The sequence below is a fragment of the Nerophis lumbriciformis genome, linkage group LG28 (assembly GCF_033978685.3).
Source record: "Nerophis lumbriciformis linkage group LG28, RoL_Nlum_v2.1, whole genome shotgun sequence".
Taxonomy (NCBI): Eukaryota; Metazoa; Chordata; class Actinopteri; order Syngnathiformes; family Syngnathidae; genus Nerophis; species Nerophis lumbriciformis.
Genome location: NC_084575.2, coordinates 24,870,353 through 24,892,536, shown reverse-complemented (window position 1 = coordinate 24,892,536; position 22,184 = coordinate 24,870,353). Strand labels below are relative to the sequence as shown.

The 22,184-nt window shown below is 39.9% G+C and overlaps 1 protein-coding gene across 1 annotated transcript; it reads left to right on the top strand.

Annotated features, from left to right (window-relative positions):
• The first annotated feature begins 794 nt into the window (after positions 1-794).
• eif4e3 (eukaryotic translation initiation factor 4E family member 3) lies at positions 795-18,220 on the top strand. Its single transcript, XM_061923476.2, has 7 exons — positions 795-1,097; positions 6,516-6,588; positions 6,732-6,826; positions 9,535-9,595; positions 15,227-15,293; positions 15,380-15,535; positions 17,457-18,220. The coding sequence occupies exons 1-7, from the start codon at positions 922-924 to the stop codon at positions 17,501-17,503; spliced, it is 675 nt and encodes a 224-aa protein (XP_061779460.1). The 5' UTR covers positions 795-921; the 3' UTR covers positions 17,504-18,220.
• The last annotated feature ends 3,964 nt before the right edge of the window (positions 18,221-22,184 follow it).

Here is a 22,184-nt window from a genome sequence, read left to right as displayed (position 1 = left end):
CACTGCCGATGTGGGGGGGCGCCACCTAAAATCTTGCCTAGGGCGCCAGATTGGTTAGGGCCGGGCCTGATTGTCAGATTGTTGTATTTATATAGTGTCAGTATTGACAATGGCCTGTATTTACTTTGTATCGAATTGATATCATAGTTAATTTCGATACCACCAGTATAGTGTCATTACTCGGGTGATTAGATTGTTTTTTTTTTTGTTTCACTTCAATGATTATTTCCACAATTATCTGGGTTATTGTCGTGCTATTTGTATTGTTGGTATTGTTATATCAATATACTGTAAAAAGGCGTTAGTATTGGTCTGTATTTACTTGATATCGGAATGACACCAAAACTTGCAGTATCGCTCACTCCTTGTGTTAATACAAAGGCTTCATATAGATGCACCGGCGCCCCCTGTAGGTGTGCTGTGGAACAACATGAACAGTAGGAAGTCAGGGTTGTCGCTTGTTAATTATCCGATATTAAGCATTTATTTTCAGTCCATTCCCAATATATGACATTTGTGAGATTGTATTTCAAAATAAAACTGACTCCTCATAAACTCGTAAAATGCATTATAGACTTGTAAAAGATTGTAAATAAAAAAAGTACCCCCAAAAATGGTGACCAAGCAGTAGTCAAAGATCATGACTTGTTAAGACTTACCACTCCGGTGTAAACACAATAACAATCGTTCAACCAAACACTGTTGAGCAGGAAAAAACACTATCCGAGTGGTGCATCTTCTTTTTTTTGACTCTCTGTAGCCTACCAACAGCGACGTCTGCCGGGTGACGCGGTTACGTCATCGTCGGTGTGCGGAAAGAGTGTTTCTGTCTCAAGAAAAAACCCCAACCGGGTGTTTTTTTCTCTCTTTTTTTTTGTTAAATTAAATTAAAGCGAATCAAACCGAGACAGTTTTTCTCCAATGGCGGTTCCTGTGGGTAAGACGGAGCTGCAAATGGACGAAGGTGGCCAGGCAGTTTCGTCTGAAAACAGCATCGATATCGACGAGGAAGAGCTGGAGAATATCACAAAGAAACACCGAGGAGACGATAAGTCGACGCTGCCGCTGCACTCACCTTGGACATTTTGGCTGGACAGGTAGTTAATTTGTCGTCTTTTAACGCGTTTAGCTTCCCGGTAAGAGCAGGGCTGATGGAGGGGAGAGTTATTCAAGGCTGCAGCTATCAGCAGGCCTCCGGGAGCAAATAGCGGATATGTTATTTGACTTCTCCGTGTCCTGTCTTTTTTTTTTAACAATACGTCAATTTTCGGGCTATGTAGGTTTTTTTCTGAGTTCTATAGTCTTAAAACTATACAGCTCTACACGTTTGTACAGTAAGGAAAGCTTAAACTGTTTTACTAGTATGACCTTTTCACCACACCGTTGGTTTAATGGCAATGACATAATGAAAAAAATGATACTTTCCCACTTTTACGGGGTCACGTGAACGTTACTTGTGATGCCAACTTGATAGAATGCTTTGCCTTGGAGGGGAATGTTTCATGGTTGACCAAAAGCTATTTTTAATCCCCCCATTGTGTTTATGGAATAATCCTAAACTATCAAAACTAAAGTTAAAATTGTCCTGCAGCACCCCCCTCTCCCCCAAGTCCATGTCATTACAGACTTTCCACTTGAATGCTTTTTCTTTCTGAAGTGACCTTGTTATGGGGTTTACTCAATGTCTCAGGTTGTATAATGTAGTCATAAAAACAACAAACAAAACAAAAACAACAAGAAACGGCTACAGTTTGACAGTCTAACAGACAGGTGTCCAACTCAAGGCCTGTGTGCCGTACATGGCCCGCCTTATTTTATGTGGCCTTCAAAAAGCCTGAAAATAATGTGCGTCAATAAAGCACTTTGTGCGAAATTTATTTGTTCTTTCAATTTTGGCAGGAAAAACATACAGGATGCGGTTGATTTGAGTTGAGTTTAGGGCTGCAACTAACGATTAATTTGATAATCGATTAATCTGTCGATTATTATTTCGATTAATAATCGGATAAAAGAGACAAACTACATTTCTGTCCTTTCCAGGATTTTATTGAAAAAAAACAGCATACTGGCACCATGTTCTGGACATTGGGGGTGCAGCATACACCAATAATAACACAGAAATGTAACTCATTAGATCAGAACCGGATCAGATATTGTACACGTTTTTGTTGTGAATAATACAGGATTCATTTTAGGCTGCCTCTGAATAATAGCATGAAATATTCCAGCACCTTCATAATGTTTAGTTATACTAAAGCGTCACTAAAATCTAAATATATTTATATAGCTATATCGGGCCCGGCTACATTGATCCATTATGAAACCAACCTGAGATATTTCTGTCCGTTACGTTTATTTCGAAATTGGTAACCGTGCGTTTTCTCTCTCAAAACGGAGTCAAATGTGCCGGAGACACATTATCGGCACCGCGTTGCAACAAAGGCATAACGTTAATGTTACTCACAAAAAAGCTGAACTCATGAATGCCTGTTGCCACTATGGACTTAAAAAGTTACGTACTGTGAGTTCTTCCCTTCATCCATGGCTCCAACATATTTCCTTTTCAGGTGCTCCTGAAGCAATGTTGTACTTCCGTGCCATTTTGCAGGAAACGGTCTTCTTTGAAGTCTTTAAAGTAAAGCGTTCCCACACTTTTGACGACTTAGGTCGTACACTTTTCTCCATTGAAGCAATAACCTCAAGATGTTTCTCCGCTAAACTATCCGTACTGTTTTCCTGCGCCATTTTTCGAATGTTCCAGCAAAGGAGACGGCGTCGTCACGTGAGCTGCACATGACACATCATTGGCTAGCTTACCTCCACCTCATGAGACGTAGCCTCAGCACCGCCCTGGCACTGTTTTGTACTGTTTTTGTACTTATTTCGATTATTATTTCTCGGCTGTTTGTAAATGTTGCAGTTTATAAATAAAGGTTTATTAAAAAAAACAAAAAACAAACTCAGCGCATAGCATAGTTCCAACGAATCGATGACTAAATTAATCGCCAACTATTTTTATAATCGATTTTAATCGATTTAATCGATTAGTTGTTGCAGCCCTAGTTGAGTTTGACTTTATTTCGAACATGCAAGCATACAACATGATACATCACAATTTCCAGTTTCTCTTTTCAACATGTTCGAAAAGGAGTTGGAAGAAGCAGAGCTTATTTAATCCTACCCCTTTTCTTTTACATAACAGTTGCTAAAACTTTTGTTCACTTCCTGTTCTCAATTTATTCACAATATACTCCATAAGTAATCACAATAAAAATAAATAACAATTGGTGAAGTAAGTTATATTTCATATGATGAGATAAGTAAGATTATTTTGAGAATGAAAGAATGCAAAAACATGACGTCCTGTCCTCCTTGTTAGTGTGTACTAGGGTTGTACGGTATACCGGTATTAGTACAGTACCGGAATACTAATGAATCATATTCGGTATCATACCGCCTCTAAAAAAGTACCGGTACCCACCACCCGCCACCCTTTTTTTAACGGGCATGACAGCCAATAACATTGCTGGTTTTACGAGCACAGAAGCATGTTCGGCAGCGCACAATCACAGAGTACTTACAAGCAGACACAGTGTGTAGACAGAAAAGAGAGAATGGACACATTTTGGCCTAAAAACTAAAGGTGAAGCTATAACACTGAAACGCCCTCAGGCAGAGGTGCTTTAAGACATGGCCAGCTAGCTATCCGCAGTCGGCAGTGTTTTAGCTACTTCTAAATAACTAATCCTCGCCTCCATCTTACAAGTATCATCCCTGCAGGACGAGGAATAGCTAAACATGTTTCACTACACACCGTAGCTCACCTGCGTCATAATGTAAACAAACGCCATGGGTGGATTTACACCTAACATTCACTGTAATGATACCAAGTAAAAGAGCGTATTTAGATGATATTACTATGATTACATTGTTTTTTAGCATCACATTTAAAAAAAAATGATATTATGTTTATAAACTCAGGAAATCACCAATGTATGATTCTGTAACTACTTGGTATCAAATTGACACCCACATTTGTGGAATCATCCAAAACTAATGTAAAGCATCCAAACAACAGAAGAATAAGTGATTATTACATTTTAACAGAAGTCTAAATAGAACTCGTGAAAAGAGAATATAAACACATATTAACAGTAAATGAACAAGTAGATTAATAATTCATTTTCTACCACTTGTCCTTAATAATGTTGACAAAATAACAGAATGGAAAATGACACAATATGTTACTGCATATGTCAGCGGCTAAATTAGGAGCCTTTGTTTGCTTACTTACTACTAAAAGACAAGTTGTTTTGTATGTTCACTATTTTATTTAAGGACAAAATTGCAATAAGAAACATATGTTTAATGTATCGTAAGATTTTTTGTTAAAATAAAGCCTATAATGCAATTTTTTGTGGTCCCCTTTATTTAGAAAAGTATTGAAAAGTACAGAAAAGTATCAAAATACATACCAAAATATTGGTATCGGGACAACACTAGTGTGTACTGATGTTAAAGACAATGTACACTTCATTGCACATGTAATATATCACTATACTGATGAATAATTGCGTTGTAATTCCACAAGAGCACATCCATTTGCTTTAGGCACTTAAACACTCAAGAGGCTTCTTTGTCTCCTTGTTAGTGTGCGCTGATTTTAGAAATAATGTACACTTCACTGCACACGTTCGTAACATAAGTGTTGGGTTTAAAGAGTGATAATGTTCTCAGAGGTCTGTGTAAGTGCAGGCTGGTTTTAAAGATAACATACATGTCATTGTATATATCAAAATAAACATAATAACAGAGGTGTAATGCCTATAAGTCAGTGTGGGCTGTGGCTAATTTTCTAGGCTTCTGGTTGGACAAAAAGTGCATGACGGCTGGTGAATGCGTTTGTGTACACAGAGACAGTTTTGAAACGACACGAGGTATGTGTTTTTGAAACTCTCTGTGTTTGTGTGGACATGGCCTAAACTTGAAGGTTATCTGATCATGTAACAAGATATTTCAAGATTTTTTTTTGCTGTCAACAATCCCTAAATATTTGCTGGTCAACTTGACGTAGGATTTCAAAGCAAGTTATCTTATCAATTTACACGTAAAAAAAAAACATGGTAATCAAACACATTGGCAATTGTGTACTGTTGCGTTTTGGACCAGTTGTTCCTCCCAGGGAATTCAAGTCACAATTCGCTCCCAAGCTCTTTACGACACTTTAAAGCTGAGTTGAAAAACCACCAGAGACAGAATAGGTATTTTGTTGTATATTCTCAAAGCTTTGCCAATATACATTTTGAGACCAGTCTAACCCTAGAACATTCTATTGCGCCTCCCAAAATGGTCTGTCTTCCCGATCCCACCACCCTCTCTCTCGTCCCATCTCTGTAGACAAAACAAATGCTAGTCAAAACACATTCCAAAGAACTCAAGGTTAACACACAGTTTACTTGCAGACAGAGCAGCAAGAGAAGAAATGGAAAACACGAGCTGTTTTCAAATATGACTATGAAATAAAAGAAGTACAACTTAAATTCGGATATATGTAAATATCTGCCTCCGACAGTACCCATGATGTGATACGGTTATATTTCTACATATTCATTGTTAAAAGCTGCCCTTTTACTGTGATGTGGCCCTCAATGAAAACTACTGTATTTTTCGGACTATAAGGCGCACTTAAAATCCTTTTTTTCCCCTCAAAATGCGACAGTGCGCCTTATAACCCGGTGCGCATAATGTATGGAATGATTCTGGTTTTGCTTACCGACCTCGAAGCAATTTTATTTGGTACATGGTGTTACGATAATAGTGACCAGTAGATGGCAGTCAAACATAAGAGATACGTGTAGACTGCAATATAATGGCAATAGTTACCTTCTCAGTGGCCTTGTGGTTAGAGTGTCCGCCCTGAGATAGGTAGGTCGTGAGTTCAAACCCCGGCCGAGTCGTACCAAAGACTATAAAAATGAGACCCATTACCTCCCTGCTTGGCACTCAGCATCACCACCACTTGATTCCCCTTCGGGCTGATGGACAGCTGGCAGCGCTTTATAGCAGCAGTCGACCTCCAGGGGTCCAATCTCCCCCGTGATAATATGTAACATGTTTATGTGTGCATGGCATGGAGGTTTTTTCCCACTCCAGACTAGGCACCCTTAGGAGCCCAGTCTAGATTGTATTTTTTTTTACTCATCTTCTTCCCCAGTGTTTTACCTTTTTCCCATCTTGTGGCGACCCATCAGCATTCCTGTTCTGTAACCCTGTACACTGTTTGTTTGTCTAATCTTGAACGGGTTTGTGCTGAAAACAACGTTTCGTTGCACCCGTGCAATGACAATAAAGTCTTATCCTATCCTATCACAAACATACAGTAGACATGTTCCATGTTTTAAGTGCCTTAAGATGACTTTTGTTGTGATTTTGCTCTGTATGAATAACATCGGCTTGAGTCGTGACCCAAAGAACAGAGTGAGGAGCTTCATTTTTTTTTCATCTATTTTATTTAGGTCATTGCCAGGCACAACTGCTGCAGAATGTGAGTCCAATTTGAAGAAGATCTACACTGTGCAAACTGTTCAGGTGAGAATTGGTGGTTTAAAAAGCCATAAAATGTATTTCTACTAAAGTAGAGACAAGCAGATTTAACCTGGAACCTTTCTTTCTAGTGTAACTCACTAGTCTGTGCACAGTGTTGTAAGAATGAGTTGCTTTTGTTTTCGCAGCTCTTCTGGAGTGTATACAATAACATCCCTCCTGCCACAGCACTCCCTGTGAGATGTAGCTACCACCTAATGCGCGGAGAACGCAGGCCACTCTGGTAAGTTGGTGGTACTTTTTGCTATGGTCCAAACACAGCATGGCATTGATACAGATGCATTTCAATAGGTTAAAAACTAATACAAATATTATAATATATAATCGACTATTAACGATTAGTTGACTGATCGGGTTATGAAGCGTACACATAATTGGTGGCTCCCATTTAGTTATGTGCTGTAAATTTAGCTTGAGATGTTTTTAGTCAGGGTGTTAAAAAATGGCTTTTTCGAATAAATCGCGATTGTTATTGTGTGAATGCTCCAAAGCATTTACACATATGGTTTATTCTTCTTCTTCTCCAGACTTTGGCGCGCTCTACCTTCCACATTTTTCACCCGATTCAAACCGTTCCAACTTCAAACTGTTCATCCTATTCGGGAATCGCAGGCTTTCCCTTGACAAAGTCCAAACATTCCCAGCTTTCCCAGAATTCCCAGAAAACTTTCAAAATGAATTGGCCATTTTTCAAACTTCCACCATTTCCACATTTTTCAACCAATCAAACCATTCCACCGTCAACATATTCCACTCATCCTGGACATTCAAACGATCATTTTTCCAAGTTAAAAAAAATTCCGGTAATTCCCAGAATTCCCGTTTTTTCAAACCCTTTTTTCAGTCGTTTACTCCTTCCACATTTTTCAACCCACTTCAACCGTTACACCGTCAAAACATTCCTCTTAATCAGGACAAAAAACAACTAATTTTTATAACTTGAAAAATTCCTGGTTTTCCCGAAATTCCAGGAATTCCATAATACCATTTCTTAAATAAAAATGTTACTACTTCAACATTTCTCAAAAAAATCCAACACCAACCAATTCAGCTCATTCAGAACATTCATGCTATTAATCTTTTTTTTTTTTATCCCGCTTTTCCCAAATTTCCAGGAAGTTCCCATTGAAATGAAGGGGACATTTTTCCAAGTTGCACAATTCCAACATTTTTCAACCTATTCAAACCATTCCAACATCAACACATTCCACTCATCCTGGACATTCAAACTACCGTATTTTTCGGAGTATAAGTCGCACCGGAGTATAAGTCGCACCTGCCGAAAATGTATAATAAAGAAGAAAAAACCCATAAATAAATCGCGCTGGAGCCCGGCCAAACTATGGAAAAAACTGCGTCTTATAGTCCGAAAAATACGGTAACACTTTCCCAACTTCCAAACCAAATTCCGGTTTTCCTGGAAATTCAAACTCTTCAACATTCAAACCATTCCAATTATTATTACATTCATACTACATTCTGTCAGCATTTCAGTTAATCTTCAGCATTGGAGCATTCATTCCTTCAGAAATGGCCTCATCTGGTTTGTAATGATTCTTGATTGATTCAAAGATTTTTTATTTTAATTTTTTCAAATAGTTTTTTTATCAGTCATGTCCAGCCACACAGGCAAATCATATTGTTGATGTAGATGCCCATATCTGCTGTACATATTTACTTTAGAAACGAGAAGTGTTGGATATTGCTCTTGTTTCCTTTATTTGTATTTGACTTTATTTAATATTTGGGTAGAATTTTACTCAACAAAGCCAGTTTTCTTTTAAGTAATATAGAAATGTATCACAGCTGTTTATCTATTCTATGGAGGAACATAGCTAATAATAGAACTGAAAGTTATTAAAAAGTATGAGTTTTGAATTGAGAATCGTTACCGCAAAGTAGGGTTGCAAAATTCCGGAAATATTCAAAGTTCGAAACTTTCCATGGGAATTAACGGGAATATATGGGAATCAACGGGAAGTAACGGGAAATTAATGGGAATAAACATTGAATGCAACATGCTAGATCTTGCAGCATGATATTAGCTAAAACAACTTGATTTCATGCAAATTCAGTAGAATTTCAACCCTGCACTGTGCATTCCTCCATCACATGTGCAGTGCATTCTTCCATCACATGCACAGATAATTCCCAGCAAATTTCCGGAAATTTAACGGAAACTTTCCACCCCTTTGCAACCCTACCCCAAAGAATCCAATCGAATCTTTGATTCACAGCCCTAGTTTTTAGTCTTGTGCTAACTAACAATAAAGACAACAAAGATGACTAATTTATTCAGAAATATTTGTAAAAATGTTTGTCAGTTTTTGAGTTAGCAACAAAGCTCAAAAAGCGATGGGCGGATTTTAACGAAACTCTGAGGAATTGTCCGAAAGGGGATCAAAAACAAGTGATTACATTTTGGGGTCGACTCAAATCATTTCCAAATTCATTACGTTTACGTATAAGACTGAACTTATCAGTGTGTTCACGCTAGCGGCCCCGCCTTCACCCACAGAGACAAAGACAGTGGCTGACTGACAAGAGGGTTCACTCTGTTTATTTCATTTTGTTGCTGACACCAATACAAAGAGTGAACCCTCTTGCAAACTGTTTGGAAGCGACAGACAAACTTGGCAATTTAATGTATCCTTCGATTCGCTGAGGTTTGTTTGTTTGTTAGCAACATAACTCAATAATTTATGGGCATATTTTGATTAAACCTTCAGGAATGTCTGAAATGGGATAAGGAACAAGTGATTATATTTTAAGGGTGATTTGGATCCTTGTCTGTGTTTTTAAATACATTTTAAGCATTCTTTACTATTACGGACATCGGGCCTGGCGGAGGTCCGCGCTTTCCGAGTCCTTTTCTGGTTTTCAAATGCATTGTTTTTTTTAATTCATGTCTTTTTGTTGGCTTTCTAACAGGGAAGAGGAAAGCAATGCAAAGGGAGGCGTGTGGAAGATGAAAGTACCAAAAGAAAGCACAGTAGGTGTCACACTCTCACAGTACAGTCATAAAAAGTTGGGATTGCTTTATAGTGAATACAGAGTTAGTTGACCTGCTGCCAGTTCAATTACCTTATTTTTTGGACTATAAGGCCCGCGTAAAATCCTTTTAATTTTCTCGAAAATCGACATTGCGCCTTGTAACCCGGTACGCCTTGTGTATGAAATAATTCTGGTTGTGCTTACCGACCTCAAAGCTATTTGATTTGGTACATGGTGGAATGAAACACAAAATAGGTATGTGTGGACTGCAGGGTGACATCTGTTCAATAAATGACGGTAGCAAGTACAGGTATGCAAGTAAGACCAAAACTTTGATGTTTCATAGAACATGACACACGGCGCTCAAAAATCTGTCAACATGCTGGGGATAAGTTGATTGGCAACACTAAATTGGCCCTAGTGTGTGAATGTGAGTGTGAATGTTGTCTGTCTATCTGTGTTGGCCCTGCGATGAGGTGGCGACTAGTCCAGGGTGTACACTGCCTTCCGCCCGATTGTAGCTGAGATAGGCTGCAGCGCCCCCGCGACCCCAAACGGAATAAGCGGTAGAAAATGGATGGATGGATGTTTTAGTTCGACTTTGGTAAGCTACAAAGCCACAGCGCTTGATGGAACGCGGAGCATTACGGCTACCATAGTCAGACGTACTGTGCTTCAACAGAAGGGTTTTATTATGTTTTGAGTATAAGAACCCTAAAATAATACCTACTAGGAAACATATTATCTGGCGTTTTGTTTCGCAATGTTATGCAAAACCAACTTTTCTTACCTAATGGTACCTGCTGATGTGTATTTGGATCTGCATACGTCTGGAAAATGTGCGCTCATCCGCCATTCGAGTACACGCCATTGTCAATAAACTCCTTCTTTTTTTCTATCCTCTTGTTGTGGGGAATTCATCCTACACTGTTGCCATTTCTAATACAAAGTAGTGTACAGTTCTAAATTGTATCTGTCAGTAGTCTCGCTATGGAAGCGCTAAAAAGAAAGCCACAAAATGCAACGGGTCCATCAGACCCTCAAACGCTGGCTGAGTAACAACAATATGAACGTTGCACAGAAAATTTCTCTGCCGGTTTCTGCATCCCACAAGGATTCTTCTTTTGTGTTTCTGCACCTGCGGTTCCCACACAAGGTTGCAACATTGTTTGTCAACACTGTCTGCTCTCATTTTCTCGCACATTTGACCCTCTGATGTTCTGTGTACCTACACTCTGTCCTCCTCCTGTCTAGGCCTGCTGTGTGTGTGGGTGTATGAGTGCGTGTGATACACAGAACATCAATTTCCACACTTCTATTAATTAATTGTATAATTTTTCTTTTAATAAAAAATGAAAACGGGTCCCACAGACCCGAACACCACACAAGGGATAATCTATGCAACATTTTGATCAAAGAACCATCATTACATGTTATGTAGACCACAAGGATGGAGAGAAAAAAAATTATAACATTACCCAGTGCGCTTTTTTTGTATGAAAAGAGACCTGAATAGACCTGTTCATCAGCAGTAGTGTTGTGCAATAACACTGATTTCCTTTCCGATCCAATACCAAGTAAAACTCAGGCAATACCGATCCAGTAGGTTGTGCAAATATACCTAATGTGTCCAGTAAAAGTAAATAAAGTAGTGTATTTCAAGTGTTGCTGCTCTTGGGAAATCCATCCATCCATTTTCTACCGCTTGTCCCTTCCTGGGTCGCGAGGGGTGCTGGAGCCTATCTCAGCTGCATTCGGGCGGAAGGCGGGGTACACCCTGGACAAGAAATCATCTTCAATAAATATAAAACAACACGGTGAAATAAATGACGGCGTTTATCTCCACTAAATGCGTTATTTATTTATATTCAACTCCATATGTAGTGTCTCCAAATAGCCTGCAATAAAAGGACGCACTTGTTGTTTTATAATGCTGAGTGACTCATTTGAATTGCCAGTCATTTTGTTAAATAAACAAATAACACACTGAATGACTGAGCACAGCCAAGTGTGCCGCTGTGTTTGTGCATTACACATTTATTACTGGTACCTAGGACAGGGGTCGGCAACCCAAAATGTGGAAAGAGCCATATTGGACCAAAAATACAAAAAACAAATCTGTCTGGAGCCACAAAAAATGAAAAGCCTTATATAAGTCTTATAATGAAGGCAACTCATGATGTAAGTGTCTATATTAGCTATAATCATACTTGCCAACCCTCCCGGATTTTCCGGGAGACTCCCGAAATTCAGCACCTCTCCCGAAAACCTCCTGGAATAAAATTTCTCCTGAAAATCTCCCGGAATTCAGCCGGAGCTGGAGGCCACGCCCCCTCCAGCTCCATGCGGACCTGAGTCCAGTGTGAGCACACAAGGAGACGAAGCAAAAGAAGAGACCATAGTCTAAGAGCGCAGGGGAGACACTTCTCCAGGGCCGATGTATGCTCGGGGCAACACCTTTCACCTTACCCGGCCCGGCAGTGGGTCTCCACAGCGGACGACTTTAGGGTGAATGATGAGTCCAGCGATTAGTTGCAAATCTTGCTTTATCGATTGCTTGCACACAGCCAATCCAACACAAAACCAACTAGTCCCTCCCCGCACTCACGCTACGCTCCCTCTCTTCTCTCGCCCACACACTCACTGACGTCACTCACCTCACATGCAGTCACCTATTAAAGGGCCACACACACACATATTCTACTCTCATAACACACAGTACAGTTAGTAGAACTGTGTTTTCATTACTGTGTATTTGATTGGTGCCATTGCCCAGGACTTGTATTGCATTGTATTTTCAAGTACAACAATGAGTAGATGAGTGTTATGTGTGTGTATATGTGTAAATAAATGAACACTGAAATTCAAGTATTTCTTTGTTATATATATAATAAAATAAATAAATATATATATATATATAGCTAGAATTCACTGAAAGTCAAGTTGGTGAATTCTAGCTGTAAATATACTCCTCCCCTTTTAACCACGCCCCCCGCCCCACCCCCGACCACCCGAAATCGGAGGTCTCAAGGTTGGCAAGTATGGCTATTATAGACTACTATCAAAATGACTATGTGTCGCAGGCTGGAGCAAATCTTCTTTGACAGAAATGTTGAAATGTAATATTTATTCTACACATTTTTACAACATTAGAAAACATCCGACCCCGAAAGGTACAAGCGGTAGAAAATGGATGGATGGATGGATAGTAAATAAGAGGCTACTCAGAAGGTGTGATAACTCCTGGAAATTACTGGCTTTTAACGGCCAAAGGTATAGATGTGTGTGTCCAAGTTAAAGGAACCGGCAGGCTGTCTTCTTCGAGTAGATTTATTACAATCTTTGGCAAGCTAGGTAATGTTTGCTGTGGTCTGGAACAACATGACACACAATCATTCATCTGAAATGCAGCCAATATTACATACAGATAATGTGTCATGAGACATCCATCCATTTTCTACCGCTTATTCCCTTCGGGGTCGCGGGAGGCGTTAGAGCCTATCTCAGCTACAATCGGGCGGAAGGCAGGGTACACCCTGGACAAGTCGCCACCTCATCGCAGGGCCAACACAGATAGACAGACAACATTCACATTCACACACTAGTGTCAATTTAGTGCAAAACTAAATTATATGCAAAGAGGATAAAAGTGAAGGATTTTAAATGAGCTCAAATATACCTACAAAAGAGGCATAATGATGCAATATGTACATACAGCTAGCCTAAATAGCATGTTAGCATCGATTAGCTTGCAGTCATGCACTGACCAAATATTCCTGATTAGCACTACACACAAGTCAATAACATCAACAAAGCGCACCTTTGTGCATTCACGCACAGTATAAAACATTTGGTGGACAAAATGAGACAAAGCAGGAGTGACATAAAACACGTCTTTCTGTGGCAGCGTCGGAGGAGAAAGTTGTACATGTAAACAAACTACGGTGAGTTCAAGGATCGCTGAAATGAGTAGGACAAAACAGTGTTTGCCACTCTCATCAGTGCAGCATGTTTAATATAAACAGTGGGATTTCTAACAATTAGGAAGGTTTGTGTCATGTTTGTTCTCCTACAGAAAATATATTACCGTATTTTTCGGACTATAAGTCTTGAAAGAGGTCCAGGGAGCCACTAGAGGTGCGGGTAGAAGAAAAAGTAGTTCCCACAAACCACGTTTTATTCAGACAAGATGTCAATGATTTAGTTACTGTACACTGTGCTCCTGTTCATTTTAAAAACTATCTCAAATAAGTAAAGAATCAAAAGTATCGATAGTTTGTTTTGAGAATCAATATTAGAGCATAAAGTGCTGATGTCGCCCACCTTATAATCCGTTGTGCCTAAGGGTGTAACGATACACAAAAATGTCGGTTCGGTACGTACCTCGGTTTAGAGGTCACGGTTCGATTCATTTTTGGTACAGTAAGAAAAAAACAAAATATAAATTTTCTGGTTATTTATTTACCAAAATTTGTAAACAATGGCTTTGTCCTTTTAACATAACAATAACATACATATACACACAGGGTCAATAGCCAGGGTTAATGCAGTCAACATATATAAAATAAAAACTAAATAAGATAAGGCTCAGAAATGGTTACTTAACAAAACCTTTCTACATATAAAGTGCAATATTTCCACATATAAAGTGCGACATTAAACTGCTTCAAGTTGTTGCTCAGATTAAATAAAATGACAAAACTTGTCTTCTACATTCAAAAAGTGCAACATTAAACAGTTTCAAGTCAACTCAGCCTCAGATTAACTTTTCTTCCCCTCCCCCAGCCTTTAACCCTGGTGACTTTCACTCAATTTTCATGTTTTTTGCCAGAAAAATCAGTTTATCCACATTGTCTGCAGAAAGAGCAGACCTGCTTGCAGTTAAAATGTCTACAGCTGTGGAAAATACCCTTTGGCTGGGCACGGAGGTAGCAGGTATGGCGAGGTAGTGCTTGGCTAACTTGGCAGTAAGAGGATATGTGGGCTCATTGTTCTTCCACCATAGAAGTGGGTCAAAATCTAGTTTTTAATGCAATATGGTTTTAAATCCGCTGCTATAAAAACATTTGTTATTGCTTTAGCCCTGCCTGACTCGCCGAGGAGAGGCTGCTTGAATGCGGTGGGAGCTGTGTTTGTTCGTCTTTCTCTTCGTTGAAGCGATGTTATCCGTTGTTGTATCGCACCGCAAAACCGAAATGTTCCCAAACGGGAGATCTTAACGAGACAAGAGGGTCTTCCAGCTCTGGCTTTTTGCATTTTGAGGTAGCCCGGTCATTGCTAGCATGCCGTGTGTTGTGCCTCAGTGTGCATTGTTTACACAACGTGCGGTACGCTACTTAATATGTCCGTGTGGAAACTCGTTCGGTACACCTCCTAACCGAACCGAATCCCCCGTACCGAAACGGTTCAATACAAATACACAAAGCATACTTAGTTGTGCCCTATGGTCCAAAAAATACAATACTGTATTTAGGTCACATTCAACAGTTGTAGTTAGGACATGACAGGACAGGACAACCCGTCTATAAATGTATAAAGCAGGGAGCCCTTAAAATAGACCCTTTGTGGTTATTTGTCCAAAAGTAGAACCTGCATGACAGTAAAAATAAGTGCTTGCCTTTTCTTTCAGTCTGCAGTTTGGAAAGAATTGTTACTTGCTACCATCGGGGAGCAGTTTGCAGGTTACTGTGCCTCAGGTACCGTGCTCTACTTTTTTAAAGTTCTAACACCAATGTCACATTTAGACGACGGTGACTTACTTTTTTGGTTCCCCCCTGTGCAGATGATGAAGTTGTGGGTGTCAGTGTAAGCGTACGAGATCGGGAAGACGTCGTGCAAGTTTGGAACAAAGATGCATCTCTTGCCAATGAAGCGACTGTCTTGGAGAAAATCCACAACCTTCTCCCGCACATATCTTTTAAAGCAGTTTTTTATAAATGTAAGTATACCTTTTGTTTTACCTTCTATGTCATACATCTACAACTTAGAAAAACTACAGCGCACCCTGAAATCACACCGTATAGTCATCATTCTGTCAAAGTATTTTGGACTGATTGTGATGCATTTGAATCGTTCTGATGTTTCGTAAGCTACTTCGATACATACTGTAACTTTTAATATGGTAACCCCTCTCTTGACATAAAAAAGAACTTAACAAAAAAAAAATTGCAGAAAAAGTTACCAAAGTAAATATTTGGCACAGTAAGGGAACAAAATGCAAAAGAAAAAAACTGCTTAGCTTTTGTGATCAATGATTTTTCAAAAATCAGGTACAAAGTACCTAAATTTACGGGTAATTTGTGGTACGAGGTACTGCAGTTTACGGGTAATTTGAGGTACCAGGCACCTCAGTTTACGGGTAATTTGAGGTACCAGGTGCCTCAGTTTACGGGTAATTTGAGGTACCAGGCACCTCGGTTTACGGGTAATTTGAGGTACCAGGCGCCTCGGTTTACGGGTAATTTGAGGTACCAGGCGCCTCGGTTTACGGGTAATTTGAGGTACCAGGCGCCTCGGTTTACGGGTAATTTGAGGTACCAGGCGCCTCGGTTTACGGGTAATTTGAGGTACCAGGCGCCTCGGTTTACGGGTAATTTGAGGTACCAGGCGCCTCAGTTTACGGGTAATTTGATGTACCAGGCGCCTCAGTTTACGGGTAATTTGAGGTACCAGGCACCTCAGTTTACGGGTAATTTGATGTACCAGGCGCCTCAGTTTACGGGAAATTTGAGGTACCAGGCGCCTCAGTTTACGGGTAATTTGAGGTACCAGGCGCCTCAGTTTACGGGTAATTTGAGGTACCAGGCGCCTCAGTTTACGGGTAATTTGAGGTACCAGGCGCCTCAGTTTACGGGTAATTTGTGGTACCAGGCGCCTCAGTTTACGGGTAATTTGTGGTACCAGGCGCCTCAGTTTACGGGTAATTTGAGGTACCAGGCGCCTCAGTTTACGGGGTAATTTGAGGTACCAGGCGCCTCCGTTTACGGGTAATTTGAGGTACGGGGTACCTCGGTTTATGGGTAATTTGAGGTACGGGGTACCTCGGTTTACAGGCAATTTGAGGTGCGGGGTACCTCGGTTTACGGGCAATTTGAGGTGCGGGGTACCTCGGTTTACGGGCAATTTGAGGTACGGGAAACCTCAGTTTACGGGCAATTTGAGGTACGGGAAACCTCAGTTTACGGGCAATTTGAGGTACGGGAAACCTCGGTTTACGGGCAATTTGAGGTACGGGGTACCTCGGTTTACGGGCAATTTGAGGTACGGGGTACCTCGGTTTACGGGTAATTTGAGGTACCTCGGTTTACGGGTAATTTGTGGTACGAGGTACCTCGGTTTACGGGTAATTTGAGGTACGAGGTACCTCGGTTTACGGGTAATTTGAGGTACGAGGTACCTCGGTTTACGGGTAATTTGTGGTACGAGGTACCTCGGTTTACGGGTAATTTGAGGTACGAGGTACCTCGGTTTACGGGTAATTTGACTGGGAGGTGTTTATTATCATTTGGGGAGAGTCCGCTGCCTGATGCTTTCCTGCTAAACACTGACTACATGTGGTCTGAATACGCACTGCTGATTGGCTGTTACCGGTCTGTGTGTAACCAATCAGATGGTTGTGTGGGTGGGACAATGCTGGGTGCTGTGTAGAGGACTGACAGAAACAGACACAGATATGTCCGTGTGGAAACTCGTTCGGTACACCTCCGAACCGAACCGAAACCCCCGTACCGAAACTGTTCAATACAAATACACGTACCGTTACACCCCTAATATATATACCCAAAAACATCATTTACACTTCCAGATAAAATGTCTCAGAAAACACTTTACTAACCTTGAATCTTTTTTGCCTTTTTCAGCCCACATGGAACATCACGCCTTTGAAGGAGGACGTTCAAGACATTAGACGATGCACTTTTAAAAACCTTTTTTTTAATATATATATATATATATCTATATATATATATATATTGTTTTTTAATCAGAACTCTGCCTTGACTTAAAGGCACGACGATCAAGGATGTTATTTCTCATTCACCAAGGAAGTGTCACCGGTATATTTTTTATAACGTTTAGAATTACAGATGCCTTGTTTTATTTCGACCCTTCAGTGAATGTACGTCCAAATGAAACGTTCAGCCTCGCAAAGTTAACGGTCAGTCTGCTTTTAGATTCATCCTACGCTGAGTCGACTTTCCTGCATGGACCGTGGCTTTCACAGTTGTTTCGTCTTTTGAAGGTAACTGCTGTATTATTGTTTTTTTCTTTCCGTTTAGTGTGAAATGTTAGATTCTGTGAACTCATATCCTTTTGAAGTAAAAGTACAGTTTGTAGAATTTCTGGCATTGTCACTGGCTGTATGTGTCAAAATGAACAGGGTTAATGAGTATCAGTCCGATCGCACTGTCTGGAAATTTCAAGCCATAAACAGCAGTAAATGAGAATTAAAAAAAATAGGGAAAGATACCTCTGGGAATGTCCGACCACAGCACGTTTCTTTTCATACGTGTTGAAAGTAGAACTTGACTGAACTCAACTCGAGAGAAAACAGCACATTTTCTGGCATTGCTTTGTACTTGTCTGTACTTGTTTCTGACTACCAATAAATTCTGGTTTGACTTTGGCCTGCGTACGTATGTAGGACCGTAGAACTCTTACATAATTATGTCATCTTTTCTCCGCCTCTTGAAAGGAATACAGCAGGGGTGTCGAACACATTTTTGGCTCAGGGGCCACATGGACAAAAATCTGTGCACATTAAAAATAAAACCAAAAAAATAAAGACAACTTCAGATTATTTTCTTTGTCTTACTTTGGCCAAAAAATAGAACAAACACATTCTGAAAATATTACAATAAAAATATAGAAAAAAAAAGTTTAGATCCATGAAAGAAAGAAGAAAGTGAATGAATGTTTGTAACTGAATACATTTTCTTTTGTATTATTTTTTTTAATGAATTAAGTAATGTTTATGACAACCTTTTTGAATGTGAGATATAACAGGATAATGCATACATTTTTAAAAAAATTTTTTTTTAAACTGTCACAAAAAAGTGGGACCTCTAACATTTACTATGGGACCCCATTTTTATGACTTGGATGCAGTCCCCGGGATCCCATTTTGAAAATTCCCAGCACCAACACTGATTTGAGTATTGGTGCGGGCCGGTTCTAATACTAATCAAAAAATCATCCCGGGGATCACAGATAATTAATTTGGCCCTCGGGCCTTGACTTTGACACCCCTGCAATACATACCGTATTTTTCGGACTATAAGTCGCAGTTTTTTTTCATAGTTTGGCCGGGGGTGCGACTTATACTCAGGAGCGACTTATGTGTGAAATTATTAACACATTAGCGTAAAATATCAAATAATATTATTTATCTCATTCACGTAAGAGACTAGACGTGTAAGATTTCATGGGATTTAGCGATTAGGAGTGACAGATTGTTTGGTTTAACGTATCAATCAATCAATCAATCAATCAATCAATCTTTATTTATATAGCCCTAAATCACAAGTGTCTCAAAGGGCTGCACAAGCCACAACGATATCCTCGGTACAAAGCCTGTATAACATATAGCATGTTCTATATGTTATAGTTATTTGAATGACTCTTACCATAATATGTTACGTTAACATACAAGTTGGTTATTTATGCCTCATATAACGTACACTTATTCAGCCTGTTGTTCACTATTCTTTATTTATTTTAAATTGCCTTTCAAATGTCTATTCTTGGTGTTGGGTTTTATCAAATAAATTTCCCCCCAAAATGCGACTTATATATGTTTTTTTTCCTTCTTTATTATGCATTTTCGGCCGGTGCGACTTATACTCCGGAGCGACTTATACTCCGAAAAATACGGTAACCCTTATGTGGTGTTCAGGTCTGTGGGACCCGTTTTAATTTTTTATTAAAAGAAAAATGATACAATTAATACATTTTTCAAACTGAGACTCACTGACTTTGACTCATTTTCTGTGAAGAACATATATCAGAATACATATTTAATGACCACACACCATACACCCCCCCCTACACATTTCTATTACATATAAGATGTCCGGGTCCACTGGACTTGGGGCTAATAGAAGTGTGGAAATTGATGTTCTGTGTACCACACGCACCCACCCACCCACATACACAGCAGGCCTAGACAGGAGGAGGACAGAGTGTAGGTACACTCAGGGGCGCCGCTAGGGATTTTGGGCCCCATGAAAAGAATCTTTACAGGGCCCCCAACACAGTGTCATTATTTTTTCTGTATTATAATTTCATCATCATTAGGGGCCTCTCTGGGCCCCCTCCATCATGGGCCCCTAGAATCCGTCTCCTTTACCCCCCCTTTTCGGCGCCCCTGGGTACACTGAACATCAGAAGGTCAAATGTGCGAGAAAATGAGAGCAGACAGTGTTGACAAACAATGTTGCAACCTTGTGTGGGAACCGCAGGTGCAGAAACACAAAAGAAGAATCCCTGTGGGATGCAGAAACTGGCGGAGAAATTTTCCGTGCAACGCTCATATTGTTGTTACTCAGCCAGCGTTTGTGGGTCTGATGGACCCGTTGCATTTTGTGCCTCACAATCAAACACTTTTATGTTAAAATACTGAACAGATGTTTACTGGGATAAGGTAAACATCTGTTCAGTATTTTAACATAAAAGTGTTAAATAGTGAGGCACAAAATGCAACGGGTCCATCAGACCCACAAACGCTGGCTGAGTAACAACAATATGAACATTACACAAGGGTTAATTCCAGACGTGAACAATTTCCAAAATCTTGTCAGTTGTATTCCGTATCACATCAGTCTTATCTTAAAACGTTGTGTCACAGAGCCTTTTTCATTAATGTAAGCCTTTACAAACCGGACACTTTTACTTAAATTCTGTGTTACGCTTCTATTGAATATTGCACCACTTTTAACGATCAGCTCCTGTTAGACTTGAGGGGGAAAAAACATTTTTTTTCTTGACTTCTGTGTTGTTGCAATATTGTTACTTGCTGTTAATTCACCCACTTGACCTCCAGTGCAGCCCACACTGGCGTGTGAGTGTCAATGAGAGTTTGGCAGGGCCAAATATCAATAAAAAAATATCAGTCTATCCCAGAGCAGCTGGAGTGGAAGAATAATGGTTTATCAATGTGAAGCGCTTTGGGTGTCTGAAAAAGGCGCTATAAAATACATTAAATCCATTATTATTCACGATTTGATTCCAATTCTTGGGGTGATAATTCAATTCAGAACCAATTCTCGATTCAACACAATTCCCGCAATATGTTATTTGGTATAAAGAACCGGTACATAAGCTCCTCTTTGCCGTATAAAAAGTTAAAGTACCACTGATAGTCACACATACACTAGGTGTGGTGAAATTACCCTCTGCGTTTGACCCATCCCCTTGTTCCACCCCCTGGGAGGTGAGGGGAGCAGTGAGCAGCAGCGGTGGCCGCGCCCAGGAATATTTTTTGGTGATTTAACCCCTAATTCCAACTCTTGATGCTGAGTGCCAAGCAGGGAGGTAATGGCTCCCATTTTTATAGTCTTTGGTATGACTCGGTCGGGGTTTGAACTCTCGACCTACCGATCTCAGGGCAGACACTCAAACCACAAGATGGCCTAAAAACATATTTGTTTTTTAAATTGATTGTTGAAGTTGATTTATTTCAGTGCCCTTAATTATTATGTGAACTGAAAGTAAACTTTAAATAGAAAAAAAACCCTACATATTTAAGTATTCTAATCTTGATTACTGTTACGGCGCGGATCGTTTCCCCAAGATGCAGACGGAACTCCGGAGGCAGTGTGCAGGTAGGAAAATGATTTATTTCCCATAAATCAGTCCATAATATTAAAATGCAAACAAACACGAGAAAAGCGTGCTGATTGCACGGGAAGCTAAGGAAAAAGCTAACGGGAAAGCTAAGCATAGAACCAGGAATCAAAGTTACTAAATGGACCCCCCTCCACCTCCCGAAATCGGAGGTCTCAAGGTTGGCAAGTATGGGCGAGATATATTTGTTCAATACCATTAAAAGCAAAAGTGTTAATATTTGAGTGGGCTCCAGGCCAAAAGTTTGGCCCCCGAGGTTGAAAAAATTGACAACCCCTGCATTAAATATGATTGTTTATTTCTAAGTTGTTCAAATTTCAAACACAATTCTTCTCCCAAAGTTTTCTCAGATCAAGTAGAGTGAATTTGATCCAGGGGACAAAACTTTGCCGTCATTCATCCAGGCCATACGTTCCATTTTAACATTCTGAGAAGCTGACTACAGTATAATGAAACTAAACAGAAGGGTGATAACAGCTGACAGGCACATAATAGACAGGAACCAGGAAGCTGTTTATAGAGTGATAATGTCATTTTATGACAGTTTATAGCTGGGTTAGAAGTTAATGTGTTGTCCAGCACAACGTCGGAGGCCGGCGTAAAATGGAGGTTGCCAGAAGACTTTATGGGAGGCTTAGCAACTTAAAACAATAACAAAGGAACCTGCTAAAATAGTGTTAAAGGCAGTGGTGTAATTAAAGATACAAGTATTTTTTTATTTACTATCCCTAAGTATCTAAAAGTAT